Genomic DNA, 18,180 nt, shown 5'->3' on the forward strand with positions numbered 1-18,180 from the left:
CACTGACTCGGGCGTCTCCTGCAGTACGACTTCGCAGTGAAGCGTGTTAAGAGCACCACCAATGCGGTCATCGATGCACATTCTCAACGCTCCAACAATTGAGTAAAAGTGCATTGCAGCCGCTCTGATTTGTTACGCTCTACTGTTTCTGACAAAATTAAGTCTTCACGCTTTTGACCCCCAGGCACGCGGTACTATTGCCGAAGTTCAGAATGGCAGCAGAGTGAAGCACTCGCACGGTAAGGATGATCTGCTGTGGTTCAAAAAGGAGCGGGAACTAAATCCGTTGTTTGTGCATTTGGACTTGGCTTCATAGTACGGGCCTACATGAAGCACATGATCATGTTATTTGGGCCAATACGGAATTCGCAGTTTAGTAGGAATGCTCCACGATCCTTCTGGTGGCCTGGGCTGCGTTCTGCGGCAGAATATGTACAGTCACGCCCAGCGTGCCAGCAGCCTAAGCCACGCATTGCTCCTAAACCCGACCTTTTTGCAACGTATTTTTACTCCTGAAAGTATGCGAGTTATTCTGACAATGAGCTTTCTTGTTGGCCTTTCACAGGTCAAGGGTCAGGATAACATATACGTTGTTGCCTACTGACCCAGCAAACATGCCCATTTTATCGCTGGCTACAGCTCTGTCAAGGCATTAGGAAATACCTTTACTATTCGTTGCTCATGGCTAAGAGCTCTATGGATTGCCTAGTAATATCACCACGGATAAGGATCTAAAGTTCTTTAATGCGTTTTGGCGTGCCTTGTCGACCTGCCAACAGATTGACAATCATATGACCACTGCGAACCTCCCCAAGACAGCTGGGTGTACAGCACTCATCAGCTGCACTGTTGTGAAGTGTGTGGGCGTCTAGGCTCCAGAGATTCGTTTGGTTGGCTTGGGTATCTTCCGTTTGCTGACAAGGTTTTTAATATGGGGGTAAACGCGTCTCCCCGTTGCTCCTCCGCATCCTTGGTATACAGTGAGGAACAACTCTGCGCCCTGGTCTTATGCGTTTTTGAAATAATTGGGGATTCGAGGAAGAGGTAACGGGATAAACTATACATAAACACTTTCCTTGCACCTGTATGATGAAACGAGAGTTAGTAAAGGCCTGACGAATTGATTTGCCTGCTTGTATGACTTGTTTATTAAAGACTGTTAGCTATAAATAAGAAGAGCCGATGCTAGACGCTTGCACACTAGATGTGATGTACAACTAATTGAAAATGCTTGGTGCAACACTGCATCCTACGACTTAGTAGAAAGACACTGACCTCCCGACCAACTACAAATTTAGAAGAAAGCTTTGAGTGTTTTTTTGAAAGACCTCCGTCAATTCTTGTCTCTCTCGCCTCACATCGTATAGGCATAAAGGGAAAGGGACACCTAGTGTGTGCCTAGCTCCTCCCTCCAAGCAATCTTGTCCTTTACAGCTAGGCGCACATAGCATCTAGCATACACACAGACACTTCGCGTCTCTTGTACGGGGCAAACAGTGCTCTACAGTGAATAAGATATATCTACAAACACAAAATCGGTAGATTTTTCCTTTTTTCCTAGTTAAGGTCGTCGCGCAGTAGGAATTGCTTCATATAGCCTTGCCCGTTTTACTTGGAGTGGAAAGAGTGTGTAGCAGCGCGCGAAATAGCTGGCCCACCCCCTTCATGTAGGGATCTTGGAGAGCTGCGTGAAGAACAAGGAGGGATTTATTCTGTAGAATAGTCGATACTTCCAATTAAGCTTGTATTCAGCCGGTGCTAAGTGTCTCCTTACGGAGGCCTTGGATGAAATATTACACCATGGCGCCTTCGTGTATCGAGCTAACAAGATTCGCAATAAGATGTGAGAACAGGCTTACCAATTATTCGATCCTCTTTTAATTCTTAGCTGAATATAACTAGTGTAGTTGAGAGTGTTACAGTGTGCCTGGTTTAGTTAGACTACATGAGTGACTCCACCATAAGACCACGGGTGCCTGACACGTCTGAAGCCCACAGAGCAAAAGCTTGATTTCCTGCCCAGTACTCAGCTCTATGGGTCAGAATAACGTGAAAAACTGTACAACTGAATGCCTACCGTCGCCCCTGGAAACAACATTCCAGATCCCGTGCCATTCTTCTGAGCCAGATGCCCGCTTCTCACCCTAGGAAACAAAGCTACGTGTTTCCACAGTAAAGAGAATCATCAGATTGAACAAGGCGCATAATTACCGTGTTCCACAGAAGGAAGGCACATAGCACAGTTTCTTATGAACCTTAAACAGATAGGGCTACGCTCGCTGCCCGCCCCGCTACAGCCGCCCCATCAAGTCTACTCTGCATGTGCATTGGCTTTTGGATGAGGGTACAGGGTTTAGGCTCTGGGGTTTAGAGTCTGGAGTTTTTCTTTGGTTCATCATTTGTTGGGTTGCTCGAGCTTCCGGTTTGAGTAGACAAAATGCAAATCTTCGTGAAAACCCTCACGGGGAAAACCATCACGCTGGACGTGGAGCCTTCGGATACCATCGAAAATGTAAAGGCGAAAATCCAAGACAAGGAAGGCATTCCGCCTGATCAGCAGCGTCTGATTTTCGCTGGAAAACAGCTCGAGGATGGGAGGACCCTCTCGGATTACAACATCCAGAAGGAAAGCACTCTTCACTTGGTACGCGGCACTCCCCCACGGGCTGCCATGCCTGCCTGCCTTGTGGATGCACATCACATCTGCCGTGCTTCGACTCCTCCAGGAGCTTTAATGGTTTGACAATGTTTTATGCTACTATAAAGTGGATGCAGTGCGCATGTTTTATTGGCGGCGGAGCAAGCAGCGACTGTGCTTACCCTGCGGGGCGTTGATGGACCGACATCTTCAAGGTTCCAGGAAAATCGAGTTATTTCTCCAGTCAAACGATATCTCGCGGTCACAGGAAATCACTTTTGCCTGTGAATCCGCAAGGCGCTGCATGCAGTTGCTAATGCTGGCCTGCTGGGTACTATCCCACTGCTCTTGACCTTGGCAGCGCAGCTCGGCCAAACGTGTACCGTGTTTTTTCGACATGAAAATGGCATTATTTCGTTGTCATGTGCAATCTTGATCCAAATTAGGCCCTGAGGATCTGCGCCTGAAGGTGCAGACAGCTCGAGTGCTTCATTTGGCAGATTACTTGTGGATGAGCAGTAACCGAGCTAGACTTTTCCTTTTTACGTATCATGAAAGCCCCTTCGTTACATCATTGCGAGCATTCACTCAATGTGCCTTCACAGACTTGCTAGCTGTCGCGCATTGGGTTCTTGCTGTGTGGGTTTCAGGTGCTTCGCCTTCGTGGGGGCATCATTGAGCCATCACTGGCCCTGCTGGCCTCGAAGTACAATTGTGAGAAGAAGATCTGCCGCAAGTGCTACGCGCGTCTTCCCCCCCGCGCCACCAACTGTCGGAAGAAGAAATGTGGCCATACCAGCCAGCTGAGGCTCAAGAAGAAGCCCAAGGGCTAAGCCACCCACCTCGCGATCTGCTGGGCAGCCGGCAAGAGGATCACAATACGTATACATACGCCATGACGTCTTACAGAGCCGAGAGAATTCCTAGGCTTTCTGGATGTGGCTGCTCCTAGGGGCTGAGTTCAATAGTTGCTCTGTTGCTCCCTGGCCTGTTGGGTTGCTAGCCCAGGCGGCATAGCGAACTCTTCAACACGATTGCGCATCTCACAGAGGGAACCCTCGAGAAACAGCAATTTTCATTCCACTGCGCAATACATGAAGCAATGCGTAGTGTAGCTATCAGCACAACCGCCACAACTAGCAAATAGAGTGTAGTGGGTGCCCCTTGGCCAAACATTCAAATTGCCGACGTCATCGATGTGCAGGCCAGTTGTCCTAGTATGTTTGTCGGCAGCCGAGAGAGGACACGTAGCTAGACCCTACCTGCCACCGAACTAGTGCCGTTATAAGACCGTTTATATTCATATCTATAGGTATGTACCGACAGATCCGTCCGGTTATTAAACGAGGTCCCTAGGTGTGAAGGGGAATGCGCAGTTGTGCGTAGCGCTATCCTCCAAGGTTAGCATATTTGAGGATTGCCTTCCAACGGTTTTAGGGTCGCTAATGCTGACACCCTGAAAGTCTCCTTTTAAGTTTTCTACCCAGAGATGTGGGAAGACGGGCGAGTAGTGGAAAAATCGACGCATGACAAACCTCAGCCCACATTTCATGCGTCAGGTGGTGACTGCCGGGTAAGCAATTCAAGCTTGCAAGTGCTTCTTCGGTTTGCAGCCAGCTTCTGCCTCGTCGCAGCTAGAACACATAAATACGCTGTTTCCCCTGCTTCTCATCACGTGAGGCTTTCCCACTCATGCGGGAGAGCACGCGTCAACACACCGGGTAGGGACACTACCCAAAAAGTTCTCCCCTGAATGTACAAAGGGTGTAGACAAAACAGACAGCCGACCAGTTGCCAGGCGGGCAGCTTGGCGTCTGGCTGGCGCAGCGGTTGCTTTCAGTCGCGCGTCCAGGCACGTCGTCCTGGCATTAAGAGTGCGTTTACCAGGCCTCACAACTCCCTATCCATCGTATGCCCACGGGTGCCTGAAACGCCAAGGGCCCACATCCACGCCGGGTTCTAGCAGGAAAAGCAATACAAACACAGGTGTGCATGCTCTGCTGCACGGATGTGCGTGGAAAGCACGTTCTGAGGAGCATTGAGAGACCTATTCAAAAACCGGCTTTGCCTTGTTCTCAGCGCTGACGACATCATACTTGCCTCTCAAGAAACCACGTAGTGGCTTCCCTTAACGCGTAGTTCGGGACCAACCGATGGACCTCGCATGATTCTCTGTGTGACCCAAGACACCAGCATACACCGTAGCGCGCAGAAATCAGAGAGGCTACTCATCGGGTGTCTGCCCCAGATACGCCGGTTCCCGCATACAAAATATTCCGGCCCTGTAGGGAACTTTTTAAAGCAATCAGCCACTAGGAACGCAAGCACCGCAAACCTGGTAGTCGGATCGGTTGGTCCATTGTGATTAATATGCTCCAACAGAATCTTTCGTTCGTACGTGATGCCACTGGGGGTTATTACAGGCTCGTCCATGAGACCCTGCGTATTCGGATGCGGGTAGCGGCAAATGAGTGACCATGCCTTCTTTAAAGCAACACGCGTGCGCCATATATGTATATACACATATATATATATATGTGGCACTGGCAGGGCACGGTCGTATCTCGATGCGGCGATATTCAAAGAGATTTGCATACACCATGTTAGCCACCGCAATCTACAACAATCCAAATGCAAGGGAGTGGAAAATGGTGTAAGTATCAAGAACCGAATTTTTAGCGGGGTGCATGTGAAGGTACCATGGAGATTCTGCAAGTGAGGAAATCGGGTGTTTCAAAAGGTGCATCCGCCTTTTCTGCCTCTGCCACGAGCTGCTCTAGTTGGGCGTGTCGTTCCTGAACCTCCTCCTCAGGCAGTTGCCGATGTTCAGCCACGGTATCGATGCATTCCTGCAAGCCGGCTCAGCAGGCGTGGAGGCGTTCTCTACAGAATGTGAAGGCTCCCAAGTAGGATTAGCGGCCACGAAACGGCATACAGGAACGAAAAGAGACGGCTTACCTTCAGGAATGCCACGACATCCGTTCTCTCAGCTGATCGCTGTTTCTGACAAAGGTCATGTCTGAGCTTGCGGGCTAAGATCAAGTCATAATGCACACACAGCACCCCAACAAACGCGGGCAGACAGCATACAATCCGACTGACACTCTTGCGTGGTGGTATGGGCGCTTGGTGACACCCTATTCACACGCGGCAGACATCCGCCCTACTCCAGCTTCGTCGGGTGGATTAGAATAAGATTCGCTTGCCATTTAAAAGAGAGTGACGGATCTCAAAAGCCGCTCTCCCCGTCCCCAAAGAGGAGGCCTTTTCGGCCTCCTGTAGCAGAGAGACCCCTTCGTCCAAATTCCCTGCGTTCGCGAACAAGGGGGATGCGCAAATTAGAAGTGCCAATTCGCGCATACGCGTGTGAATCTATCCTCACAGGGTGTGCGTGTGTGTGTATGTGTGTGTGTGTGTAAGTGGCGGAGATGGGGGAACAGAGCCACACTCTACTGGCTAAAAAGACACCTACCGAGTTGTACCAAGGCATCACCTTTGATGTAGAGCCCCTTGATGTTCGTCTTGTCAAGCGCCAGTGCTGCATCTGCATCTTGCAGCGCCTCCGGGTATCTGTTTTGTCGCTTATGGCAGAGGGCCCTATTTGTGAAATAAGAAGCAACGGTTGCATCTATTGCTATTGCCTTTGAATAGTATTCTGTTGCCAAGCCATACATGCACCGCCGGAAACTCTCGTTTCCTAGATCCTTCAAGCGGTTTGCTGCCTCCCTGTTACCCTTCTGAGGAACTCCTGCAGTGCCGTTAGACTTTCCGCCCGTGCTGGCACTCTGCGTGAAACTGTTGCTGCTGCTGCTGCCACTGTTGTGTTCAGCGTGCATGCTTTTGCTGGTGCTGTCTTCAGCTTCCTGGGCAGTTGAATTGCCTCCACCTCGGTCTTGCGGAGGGTCTGACTGACTGTGTGCTTCATGTTGGGGGTTGTTGGAAGTTGAAGACCCCTCGGCCGGAATGGGTGTCGTCGAGGCTCTGGCGACAAAGCGATTCGTTCTTGCGTTTCCGCAAGAGCGACCGCTGGTCCCACCGGAGGTGTTGCTGCGGCTTACCGGCCTACTGGATTCAGTGTTGCTGCCACTGTTGGTGTCACTCGACCTGTTGGCTCTGCTTCCCGCTCCTGCAGCCTCAAGCACCGAATTCAACGCTGCTTGAAAGAAAGATTCCATGGCAGCCTCCTCCTCATTCGAACAATAATCCGACAGCTGCTCAGACCTTTCAGGAGGAAGAGGAAGCAATCCGGTTCCGGCCACGAGCGACCCCGGATGGAGTTTCCCTGTTGGCTTCTTGCAAAGTCACCTGTTTGTGCACTTGTGCAACAGCAGCGCATTCCGCGATGAACAAGATGCCAGCGGGCGAGAAAATGCGGCTAGGGATCCCATTAATGAAATGCGACAATGATGCGGTCAAGAGGTGCCCCAGGTTTCACGTCACACACAGGACCTAAACAACCTCCTTAATTAAGCCACCCGGGCAGGCGGGCAGTGATTCCGATAAGCTGGACCCTCTACGCCTTAATAAGCGAGATACAGGAAGGGCTTCCGCGGAGGACGCCAAACAGACTCTCCCCGATAAAAGGCACGGCAGCCTGGCGATCCTCACTGTGGGACTGCGTACTAGCCAAGCATGCGCAGGACCGTGCCCATGAACGGATGAAGACACTCTCTGTTCCAATGAAACTCCTAAAGTCATCTACAATGGCAATTCAGAATTCTTTTTGCGGGCAGGAATAAGTGGCTGCTCCTGTGCACCGTGGTTTTTACCAGCGTACTTTTGTCGGGCCCAACCGAGGCTCTGGTGCCCATGCACAGCGTAGCTGGTCATTGCGAAGGACGCTCGCTCATTTTGCACTGCTTCAGAGTATTCGATCGCGACGAAAAGTGTCGAAACTTTGAGCTTAGTGGCAGTCCCCCAATGTGCGGCCCCACAGTGGCATGCCACTAGCACGGAGCTAGTAGCGACCCTCCAATACAGGATTGGACACTGGAGTGCGAGCGGAAAGAACAAGTTAGGGGATTGGAGTTGTCACGCATTTCCGGTTGTATTGTGTTGCGTAGTGCTTGCTTCGTGTCTACTTCGGTTGCTTACACGAGAAGTGCCTTCACGGAAGTGGGTTGTCTGCACGTGTCAGCATAGTGTTACAGAACATGACAAAACGGATATATATGCTGTTGTAAGGCGTTGCTAAATTGGCACGCCCAGGCTCGAGTTGTTTACCTTTCAGAGCCCCGCATTCTTGGCTGCCTTGGCCGCCCGAAAAGCACCAGACCAGCTCCCGCAGCACTCTGAAAAGACGGTATAGCAGCACCAAGTCAGCACAAGGAGCGAGATAGCTAATACTGACCACCAAAAGATTAATTCCCCAGATGACAGCGTGAAATGTATGTTGGCCATACCCCGAGTTGACTGGACTGTGCAAGGGGCGGCCTGGAGCACTTGACTGTCTCCCCATTTGATGGTCGTCATACTGGCCCCCGGAGCAGTTTCGTAGCCGTCGTTGCAAGTGCATGTTACTGTACCACTGCCTCTTCCCGGAGCAAAGGTGCATGTGCCTTGCCCGCAGGGATTTGACGCTTTACTGGTACAGGGGTTGTTGTGCGTTTCACAGTTATCGCCAGTGAAGAAGTCCCCGCAGTCGCACTTGTAGAACGGTGGAGTTTGGGTGTCTAGGCAGGCACCCAAAGAGCATAAGGCGCTAGCGCAATCAATTCCTGTGCTAGATTTAATGCCACATCCGTTCGAACACATTAATTTGATGTCTGAGCAAACTGAACCGGAGTAGGGTGGGTTGCACAAGCAGACCTGCAGCCCACCGTGCTCGTAACATGTGCCGTTGACGCATATTTTTTCAGAGCAAAGCGACGCAGCGGCAAAAACGGCTCCAAAATCCGAGCCTATTCTCTCCTTTTGCGGACCTGGTGCTCCTGACTCTGTGCATCCGTCATTACTTTCTCGCTCTTGCAAGACTGGATAGAGCAAGATGAATAGGCATGAGAGCTCGAGCCAGGAGGCTAAAGGGAGGCGTTGGCTGCTGAATGCTGAGGCCCTCCATGATCCAGTAGTGAGTAGCAGACGCCTTCGAGGAGCTGCACACAATCGCTGATAGCCCCTCTCAGAGATTACCATGCTTCCTTGCTGAAAAAAAAGCGCTGAATTCTGCCGGGTTTGCCCTTCTGTGTGACGGGCAGAGTGTCTCTTTCAATATGAAGGGGACGGGACAGCATTAAATTGTCTTGGAACAAGCAACAGTACCGCTTGCATGCCTTATTAGGCGAGCTCACTGTTCAAGAACCTAGGGGCACAGTCGGATCCGCGGTGATGGGGGCTGAGGTCACAGCAGGGGATGGGGCGCACGGTTTGCATTCAAGCCTGCCCATGCAGGCCTAAAAGCAGTCCTTTCCAAGAGACAAATAAAAACTGTGCGCCTTATGCCGGGATGGGCTTGGAATAAGTCGGATGAGGGGGGTTCCTTGCAGAGATGCATGTCCGGTTTGCGGGCACTCAAAAGATGTGCTTGCCCAGGCGCTGAACCTACGGCCTCAAAGAAATTAGAGACCAAGCCTGGGCTGAATAGGGCAACGGTAGACTTGAGCGGCACGTTGTATTCCTAGTTTCCTGCAATGCCAATAGATCATCAGTCCCTCTGCATGATCCGCGCGAGGACGGAAGAGTCCGGGTAGTCCTACAGCGCCACTTTCAACCTGGATTGTTCTGTTGACAACAGGTAATAAAAGGAGGCATAGAGATGTTCTGTTTAGCAAAAAGAGGCTTCGGCGTACTCTTGGAACCGGGGAGTTCTGGTGATTACGTCTTTCTGGTTGGGGAGGTCAAAAACAGGGGCAGCACAAAGCTGAGGAAGACCAAAGGAGGAATGAGAGAGCAGATAGCATTATTGAACTTCTCTTAAGGTAACATTTCAAAGTGAATAGAGAACTTAATGGAAATCGAGGGTTGCAATATGCAGCCCCGCGAGTGCTGCCGACTCCAGGGGGCCTCAGGCACTGCTAGGCCTAACCACCAGCTTAGGCGGCATGGCAAAAGCACCGAAAGCAGGGTTGTTACGCTTCCTTTTGCCTTTTTGTGTGACCTTTATGCAAATATAACTACGTATTAGCTCTTTCCTTGCCCCTTTCTTTCCCCCTAGTTGCAGCCACTGGAAAGCAGCCCTGAGCCTTTCTGGGCAGCAGCTCAGAGCTAGCGACTCTCTGCGGATGCGTAGCGTCACAACTGGCAGAAGGGAGGCTGGACTTATGGCAGAATAAAACCTATCCAGGTGCAGAGGTCCATAAATGCAGTGGAAGGAGACGGATGTGGCTCTTTTTGCCTGAACGGAAATAATGCTTGTAGTACGGCCAGGGGCAGACAAAACCTTCGTGCAGTTAACGCCCACACAAAAGAACACCACATCGAGAAGGCAGTGATAACCTGAATGCTGCATTGACCCCCCTAATGAACGCATCCAACAGAGTTTAGAAAGAAGGGCTACCACGGAGTAGCATACGAGGATTCTACGCACCGGGTGAAACCAGAAGCGAATATGGCTTGGATACTTCGTGCCGAGTTCGAGTACCTCCTGTGCCTTACATCAGAGAGGTTGGACGTGGCGAAATCTCGTGCGCTCTTGCACGCGGCTCTAGACGCTCGACTCCTTCTGTCAGAGGATCCTCTGTACGCGGCATATATTGACGCAGGAAAAGTTGCACTCCAGAATTACCTTCGCGAAGGGAAAGACCGTCAGGGGCTAGGATGGCAGAGTCGCACGTTCCAGGCTGCGGTGTCCGCGTGTATTTGTGATGACGTGAATTTAGCGCATGTGTTCACTGTCCTAAGAGTAGAGGAGCTTTTAGAGAACCTTGGAGATGAACTTTCACCATCACAGTGCGCCAAAGTCATGCTGGCCATTCTCGGTAAATTGCTGACCTTGTCTATGCATAATGCACATATTGTTAAATAAAGAACACCAGTGCTGCATTTCACCCTGAAACCTCTTCCTCTGTCGGCAAGGCAACACCAACTATTACTCCATGAATGAAGAGAGACTATATCAATAAACTGCACTGCCATGATAAAGAACATAAAGTTTCGAAGATATGCATGGACAGCTTTCGACTCTGTTGCTGTGCTTGCAGGGGAACTGCAGCTCGTGAAACGTGATATGCAAGAGTCAACGCACAGCGATTCACCAGAGTTTCTGGAGTTCAAGCAGAGGAGCAGCAAGTTCCTTCAAAGGGCACTACAATTACTGATGTCGCTTATTGCAGAAAGCGGCCGAGATCGCTTCTGTTATGTCAAGGAGGCTCTGATCCACCCTGATGCCACCTGTTCTCGCCCTGCCCCAGTATCCAACTTGAGCTTTGGCAAATGTGGGCACATATACATTTATACGCTCTCAACCTTGATTCCAGTCATTTCTTGTCATTTTCGAGCTGTCGGACCACTATATTTAAGTCCTTGAGTAACCCTTTTCGCTGATCGCATTCAGGCTTAGAGAGGCAGGGGATCCATGCCCTGCTGCATGCTTCTCGTTTTGTTTGCGTCTTTCTGTGATTTCATTTTAATCAGCTTCCAAAGAGGATGCCGCCCTAGCAAAGGCTTGGAGGGTTCGAGAGCCATTTCGGTTGTCACAGGTTCTGCGAGCTGACTTGGACGCGAGCAACCTGTATTTGTCATCTATGTATTCACTGTATAGGCGAGGCGATCCGATGTTTGAGACCCTCATGCACAGCGGCAGCCTGCTGTCCATGTGGCACCGGCTGCATGCCATTTGTAGACGTCCGGTAGCCTTGGGTGAAGACATAATAAAATGGAGCGTTGTACGGCAGGCGCCCCGACTTAATAGGTAAATCTCAACTGGTACGAATCTTATTTTTTTTAAAAGCTAGAAAAGTAGGGTCGAGTGTGTTTATATCCACATGAGCATTTTCGCTGCATCTTAAAGCGTATATTCCTTGAGGTCACACTACTGGCGTGTAGTCCCATGCTGAACAGGGAATCACGTCATATTCGGGGAGTTGCTGATATGGGACCTAAGCACGCACTGGTAAATCGTAACCAATACACGCTTTTGAAGTGCCCATGTTTTGCAGACTACGTCAGTTGATGTTTACTCGTCTGATCCAGTGTCTGTCCCAGCCGCTCTTCAAGCCTTCTCTGGGGGGCCCGACAAGTCATGACGAGAAGAACAGCGTGGAGTCAGAACGGGGACTCGCGTACCTCCTGGCAGATAGCCTCGTACTATCGGGTAAGCATTACAATTACCTGTTTGGTATATCCCGATAGCAAAGCGAATATAGACAAATGCAAAGCAGTGAATGGTTTAGGAAGGCGTGATTTCGAATACTTTCAGTGCTTGGGGATCTGCAATAAGGGGATTGTACGAACAGTTGCTCATATGTGTGAAAACCACGCAAAAGCCATTTGCAGGCTATTCGTGCCAGCACATTAGAACTCCAGGAGAAGCTGCTGAGTAACTTTAATGGAACACGAGACTGGACTTCCAGTCAGACCTTGTGAACGCATGCACATAGTCTATCGCTTAAGATATCTGGAGCCTTGCCAACCAAGATGCCTTGGTGCTTCTTTGATACATGCCACAGTTTTAAAATTTTCCGAGCCTGTGCATCAACTGACTACTCTGTTTTTGTGTCTCAGGGGTGAAGGTTTGGTGCTACGAGAGTCGGGAGCAGAAGCAGCAGATCTTGAATATGGCCGACCAGTCACGTGCGGCGCTTTCTGCTAAGTTGGATTCACTCATGTGCATCCAAGTAGATCGCGGGTAAAACCGGAAAAAGGATTCGTGCAGAGAGTGAACAAGAAGTTGGCAGCATGCCAGGGTTGAGAACGACATCGTTAGAGACACTTTGTGCCATATAGAATGACTTTAGAAGCACGAGTAGATAACATTCAGCTCTCAGTGTCAGTGCATAGTAGTACAAATACAGGCAGAGTATCGACTTTAGACCATGAAGATACATGACAATATGCAACCATGTGTCAGTTAGTGTGGCCGTGTCTGAGCACGAGCATACAGCATAAACAAAGTACATTTGCTTCGTTCGTCAGGTTCGTGGAGCTGCCGCTGGGCCAGGAGCTGCCTGACCTTGACGGACTGGCACGTTTATTTGCCGCGGCTCCGGGGAACAAGCCCGATGAGGAGCCCTACGAGGATATGCAATGCACAGACATGAACCTCTACCAGCTTGTCCCGAACACGTACACCGCAGGTACAAATGAGGGGTCTTTGTTTCGTGCTGGGCTCGTGTTTGTTTTCTTATAAGCAAGCGCAGCGACTTTACGCCCCAACAGCAACAGTTAAAAACGGGTAGCCAAAAAGTTGGCAAGTTTCATGCTAGTTTGCTGCTCGGGCCCTCTGAACCGATTTTTTTGAGCAGCTGCATCGACTCTTGGATGCCCACGTTGTGGGTGTTCATGTGTGCGTCGCAGTGCATGCCTGTGTATGCGGTGTTGTGTATAGGTGTACGCGCACCCAATTGGCCCTCCGTCTCTTACTGCATTGGCTCTCGGCTGCACCGGGCAGCCCCAAACATGGGAGTTTTGGACGAGTCACGGTTCTTTACGAACCCTATGGTTACAGCTCTGCTTAATAAGAAGGCGCTTGAAGAAGCAATCAATACAATCATCACGTCGGAGGGCGTGGAGAGTGTCTGACCAGAAGTCCAGTTTACTGGTGGCGGGATCCTTGCTATCAAGGCCCCCCCTAGAGCCCGCAGGGTCCTTTAACAAACACATAGCTAGTTAGTGACGCCGCTGTCTTCCGATAAGTACGGCCATGTTTCTGTTCTTGCGTGCCGATCAGCCGTATAAACGTGCCCTATAGAATTAGTTTCCGAGGGCTTTTGATTCTCTACTGCATGTAAGCGGCGTCCGATGGCGACAGGTATTTGCCACCAAGGGGCAGGCAGAGAGGCTGCCACGAGGCTTCACAGTGATGCCAAGTGCGTGGAGCTCTACTGAACCAAGGCAGCAGTCCAGCCGGTAGTTCTGTATTTCTTTCTGCCGTGGGTGGTGGGCACTGTGCGCCTCAACAAGGACAGAGTGGTCGTGTAGCCCAACTACGCAGGGTTGACCCCTGTCCGCCACTTCAGGTGTTTATTTGCACTAGCTGCGTTTTGGTTGCTACTAGAGTGTATTAGTATCAAAGCAGGCTCGTCCCCCGTGATACTGGTTTCATAGAAGACACCGCGCCCTTGCCCGGCTCCTGCCCGCCACTCTAAGTTCTACAAAGGCAGTAGCTCTTCTGCTCCTGGCCGATGATCCGGAAGAGAGTGGCTATCCTATTGGCTGCATAATAGTATGCGAGCCGCTGCTGCAGGCAGCTTGCGCAGTGTCTTGCGTCCGCTCAACTGAAAGGCTTGTCGCGAATCGGCACAGCCCACAGTAAAATGCAGACACCACAGCCGTGTTAGGCTCGCTCGGCCTTGTGGCTCAGGGGCGTGTCGTGGAGCTAACTGGCCCTGCAAGACCTTTTAGAAATCGTAGAGGCACGGTATACGCAACTATGATCGCATAACAACACGCCATGCTTACTGCTTCTTCCGTAGGAACAAGTGAGAGGCTGCGGCGACAGCTTTCGGCCGCAACAGTAGTTGAAAGCCGAGTCTTCATGAGGCTGGGATGAACGTTTTTTGGATTCGAGTTTTTCAAAGCAAACTCAGTTCGGCCCCTGTTAGAGGCTCAGCAGTACTGTACACACACGCTAGCTTTTGCTGCTGCTGAGTTGTCAAGGCTGTTGTTGTTCCCTCCAAATTTTACTTATATATTTTTACACATACAAACATATACACGTATACGCATGCATACATATACTAATAAAAGGCCGCTAGTGCTGCTGAGCAGCCAGCGGCACTTTGCCGTTAGCCAGTTGCTGTTGCTGTGTGCGGCAGCACGCGCTGTCGCCGTCGTGTGCCTCCTCCTCACTCTTTATCGTTGCGAGTCTCTGCAACGGCACTTCATTGAGCCCTCCCAAGAGAGGGCCACTGTTATCAGATGTGTCTGGTTCCTCTTGAGATCCATGCTGCTGCTCGCAATTCTTCATGGCTGCAGCAGGCTCCGGCCGGGTGCTGCCGCCGTATCCGCCTTCGAGAAATGCATCGCAAGAGCCTGGGAACTGCAGGCACATAATGAAAATAAAAGACGTAGCACTGCAAGGCGGAGGGCATGTCACATGCAAGCCTCTTGTATAGGGAGACCTGGTCACAAGCCACCGCAGCACGAAACACGGCTAACTTTGCGGAGGGAGTGAACGGCGTTCTGCCGCTGAGGAAGCGCTGCCTTGGTGCAGGGTCGAGGCAGCAGCAGCAGCGTTCTTAGGAAGACTTGCATGGGAGGGGGGGGGTTGCACGCAAGGCGTGTCTTCGCCATCTGGACGGTGAAGCGGACTCTTCCCAAGCCTGTAATAGCCGGAGGCTGCACCGTTGAGGCCGTTCAGGAGATGGAGTCTTGGCAGCAGCGGCTGTTGTTGCTGCTGCTGCTGCTGCTGTTCAGCCTGGTGCTCCCGAGCGTGCTGCTCCGGCTCTTCCAAAGACAATCCCGCCTCCGCTAGCTGCTCTCCTAGACTTGCCTGCCCTGCACGGGAGAGCCGAGCAAGAAGGCCCCCTAGCTGCCTTTGTTCGGCTGTCTGCTGATCTTGGTGCTCCAGACGCTGCTGTTGCTGCTGCTGTTGCTGCTGTTGCTGCTGTTGCTGCTGCTGTTGCTGCTGTTGCTGCTGCTGTTGCTGCTGCTGTTGCTGCTGCGGCTGCAGTGTCAGAGCAGCCATACGGCTTTGCAGCTCTCTGAGGCTGTAAGAGCCGAAGGGCGATGCTGTGGCGACTGCTTGCTCTGTGTTGCCGCATCCCTCAGCCTGCAGCGACCAGGGAGCTTCCTGCAGCTGACGAGGCTCCTCCGAGTCATGCGATTGCTGCTGCCGAAGGAGCTCGGCGACTTGCAAGAGCTCGCAGCGGCCTTGCAAAGAAAGCGACTGCTGATGCAGCGGCTGCAGCATCTGCGGATGGTGCGACAGCGGCTGCAGAATCCCAGGAGATGAGGTCTTAAGGTTCTGTTCAGCCTTGCGCGCAGCAGCAGCGCTGAGCGAGGCAAAGGCATAGCAGTCGTCGCCAGTAGCTGTGCTCGCTGTGCTGCGGGAAACTGCTTGGCTCCACGCGTTAAGGTCTCTGTATGCGTATCCTGAGGCAGTTGCGGCTGCTGCAGGCACATCGTCTGCGAGCGCTGCTACAGTAGGCTGCCAGCCGTGCTGCTGCTGCTGTTGTTGCTGCTGCTGCTGACTCGCGGCTGGCTGATGCCGCTGCGCCTGTTGCTGCTGCTGCGGCAGCACTTGTGGTGGCTGCTGCAGCGCGTGCTGACGCGCAAACAGGGTCTCTATGTCCACCACTGGCTGCTGCTGCTGCTGCTGCTGCTGCTGCTGTTGCTGCTGCTGTTCTCGTAGAGCTGCTGCGGCTGCACTCTTGGGGACCTGCAGCATTGCAGGAACTTCAGTCCAAACGTCAGCCGAGTGAACGTGCTCCATCATGGGGTGCTCTTCGGTCTGCTGCTGCTGCTTAAGCGGCTGCTGTTGTTGCTGCTGTTGCTGCTGTTGCTGCTGCTGCTGCTGTTGCTGTTGCTGCTTCGTTGCCAGGTCTCGAAGAGAAAGGGTCGGCACATGAGAAGTCGGAGAGCGAAATTGAAGGGCACCAGGAGATCGGGATGCCTGCAGCAGCAGTCGGGGAGATTATGCAGATTTTGATTGTGGAGGCTGCCGTCCGCCGTGCAGAGTTCTCCCCCTGATGGCTGCTGCAGCTGCAACTTGCGCCGCAATCTTTTTTGCGGTGTTCTCTAAGTCTCATAGCAGAGGGCACGGCCATCAAATACACTGCAGCAGACGTACCGTCATTTCTTGGTGAACGACTTGCTGCTCTCGATGCGACTGAGGCAGCAAGCCTCCTTGCAGGGATCCCTGAAAGGTGTGAACTGCATCTGGCTGCTGTTGGGGGTGAGACTGCAAGCGTAAATCCGAGGATACGAGACAGCACTGCTGCAAGTCTTGAAGCTGCCGCTTCAACGCTTGCTGCTGCTGTTGCTCTTGAGGAGGGCTTTGCTGCGGCTGTTGCATGCGGCTGAATGCGGGGGAACGCTGGCGGTCTTTAGAAAGCATAGCGGACTGCCCAGCGGCTTCGGCTTCCAGCAGCATAAGCAGCTGCTGCTGCTGTTGCAACGTCTGCTGCTGCTGCTGCTGCTGCACCGTCTGCTGCTGCAACGTCTGCTGCAGCGTCTGCTGCTGCTGCTTCATACTGCCCAACCGCACAAGCTTGCCGTGAGCCTGGTTCATAGCAAGGTGCTGCAGCAGCAGCAGGTCCTGAGGCAGACCCTTCTCTGGAAGTATTGGCTGGTGCTGACCATGCGGTGGCTGCAGCTCGCGGCGCGTTGCCATCGCCATCTGCTGCTGTGGATCGTGAAGCGGCTGGGCGAAGACGTATCCAACTTCGAGCTCTCCGAGGGCATGCGCATATTTACAGCTGGCTCCGTGAAGACACTTGCCTTGCTCACACCCCACGCGCACAGCAAAGAAAGGAGTTCTGAAGGACGTGGTGGTACACGGCACAAGGAAGCAGACTGGTTGCGAGTGGAGTTTGCTGCTCCGATGCATGAGCACCGGTTTACACCGAGCGCTAACACACGTGGCAGGCAGTATGGAAATCAAGTCATGTGCGGCTACTCCCCGAGGGGGCTGGGGTATGAGGCGACTGCAAGGGACGGGCAAGGGTGCAACAAAACGTCAAAATATATCGACTTCAGACTCGCGCAGCCTCGTGCTCTGGAGTCGAAGGCATGAGCTCACCTTCTCTATACAGCCTGCATAGCCCTTTCTTTCCTGGGAAATCCCGCAGCTCCTGCAAGCCGTGGGCATAGGAACAATTGTTGTTGCTGCATTGGCCACCCAGGAAGGCGTTGCAGAGTTTCGTCTTTCTCAAGTCGGGCAGCTGCCGCAGTTCCTCAGCCGAATGCGCAAAGGAGCAGTTGCTGCCACGGGTACACTTTCCCCGTGCATGAAAAACGCACCATGCCGCCTTGTAAACCCTAACAGCAGGAAGTGACGCATGACAGAAGTCGACGCTCAGGCCGGTAGTGCTTGTGTATATAGTTGTGCTCGCCACTCTGCTAAGCGGATGCAGGCGAATACTTACTGCATTTTGTGATGAAACGAATTCGGATAGCGGTGAAACAAACACGTAGGGTCCGCTGCTCCCTGGTAGTGATCAAAAAGGGGTTCCAATGGAGATGCGGCTCTCTCGCTGAACAGATGCGAGGCCGCGAGCACCGACAGAAGAATGCTCTTCTCGCCTTTCACACGTTTATATTATAGATACGAAAGACCTGCTCAGACCGCCGCTGAGAATGACCTGCAGCTGCTGCTGGAAATACCAAACCAAACGTGAACTTGGGCTGCTCGGCGAAGAGAAAACGCCAGATCACTCCGGAAAGGGAGTGCGTTCTTATGTTACTATCTCACGGACGTTTTAACAAAAGGTTACAGCCGCTCCTGA

At 52.0% G+C, this 18,180-nt stretch overlaps 5 protein-coding genes across 5 annotated transcripts; 2 read left to right on the forward strand and 3 right to left on the reverse strand.

The window, feature by feature from the left end:
- Positions 1-2,437: 2,437 nt before the first annotated feature.
- On the forward strand, positions 2,438-3,471 carry LOC34617582 (ubiquitin-60S ribosomal protein L40). The gene is made up of 2 exons (XM_022730944.1): positions 2,438-2,644; positions 3,289-3,471. Exons 1-2 carry the CDS (start codon positions 2,438-2,440, stop codon positions 3,469-3,471), a joined length of 390 nt encoding a protein of 129 aa, XP_022589295.1.
- A 1,257-nt stretch (positions 3,472-4,728) lies between these two features.
- Positions 4,729-6,813, reverse strand: LOC34617581 (E3 ubiquitin-protein ligase CHIP). The gene is made up of 6 exons (XM_026337230.1): positions 6,111-6,813; positions 5,845-5,946; positions 5,597-5,670; positions 5,338-5,487; positions 4,974-5,077; positions 4,729-4,810 (listed from the first exon to the last, which is right to left on the reverse strand). The coding sequence occupies exons 1-6, from the start codon at positions 6,811-6,813 to the stop codon at positions 4,729-4,731; spliced, it is 1,215 nt and encodes a 404-aa protein (XP_026193015.1).
- A 1,051-nt stretch (positions 6,814-7,864) lies between these two features.
- Positions 7,865-8,515, reverse strand: LOC113147250 (delta and Notch-like epidermal growth factor-related receptor). Its single transcript, XM_026337173.1, has one exon. It carries the CDS (start codon positions 8,390-8,392, stop codon positions 7,865-7,867), a length of 528 nt encoding a protein of 175 aa, XP_026192958.1. The 5' UTR covers positions 8,393-8,515.
- A 1,666-nt stretch (positions 8,516-10,181) lies between these two features.
- LOC34617580 lies at positions 10,182-13,312 on the forward strand. Its single transcript, XM_022730942.1, has 7 exons — positions 10,182-10,551; positions 10,774-11,007; positions 11,207-11,483; positions 11,731-11,885; positions 12,296-12,419; positions 12,707-12,867; positions 13,119-13,312. The coding sequence occupies exons 1-7, from the start codon at positions 10,182-10,184 to the stop codon at positions 13,310-13,312; spliced, it is 1,515 nt and encodes a 504-aa protein (XP_022589293.1).
- A 1,658-nt stretch (positions 13,313-14,970) lies between these two features.
- Positions 14,971-17,825, reverse strand: LOC113147251 (probable serine/threonine-protein kinase mps1). Its single transcript, XM_026337174.1, has 4 exons — positions 17,821-17,825; positions 17,111-17,379; positions 16,012-16,294; positions 14,971-15,025 (listed from the first exon to the last, which is right to left on the reverse strand). Exons 1-4 carry the CDS (start codon positions 17,823-17,825, stop codon positions 14,971-14,973), a joined length of 612 nt encoding a protein of 203 aa, XP_026192959.1.
- Between the last annotated feature and the right edge of the window lie 355 nt (positions 17,826-18,180).

Source organism: Cyclospora cayetanensis, unplaced genomic scaffold, assembly GCF_002999335.1.
Source record: "Cyclospora cayetanensis isolate NF1_C8 unplaced genomic scaffold, CcayRef3 CcayRef3_contig_17, whole genome shotgun sequence".
In the NCBI taxonomy this organism is placed as follows: Eukaryota; Apicomplexa; class Conoidasida; order Eucoccidiorida; family Eimeriidae; genus Cyclospora; species Cyclospora cayetanensis.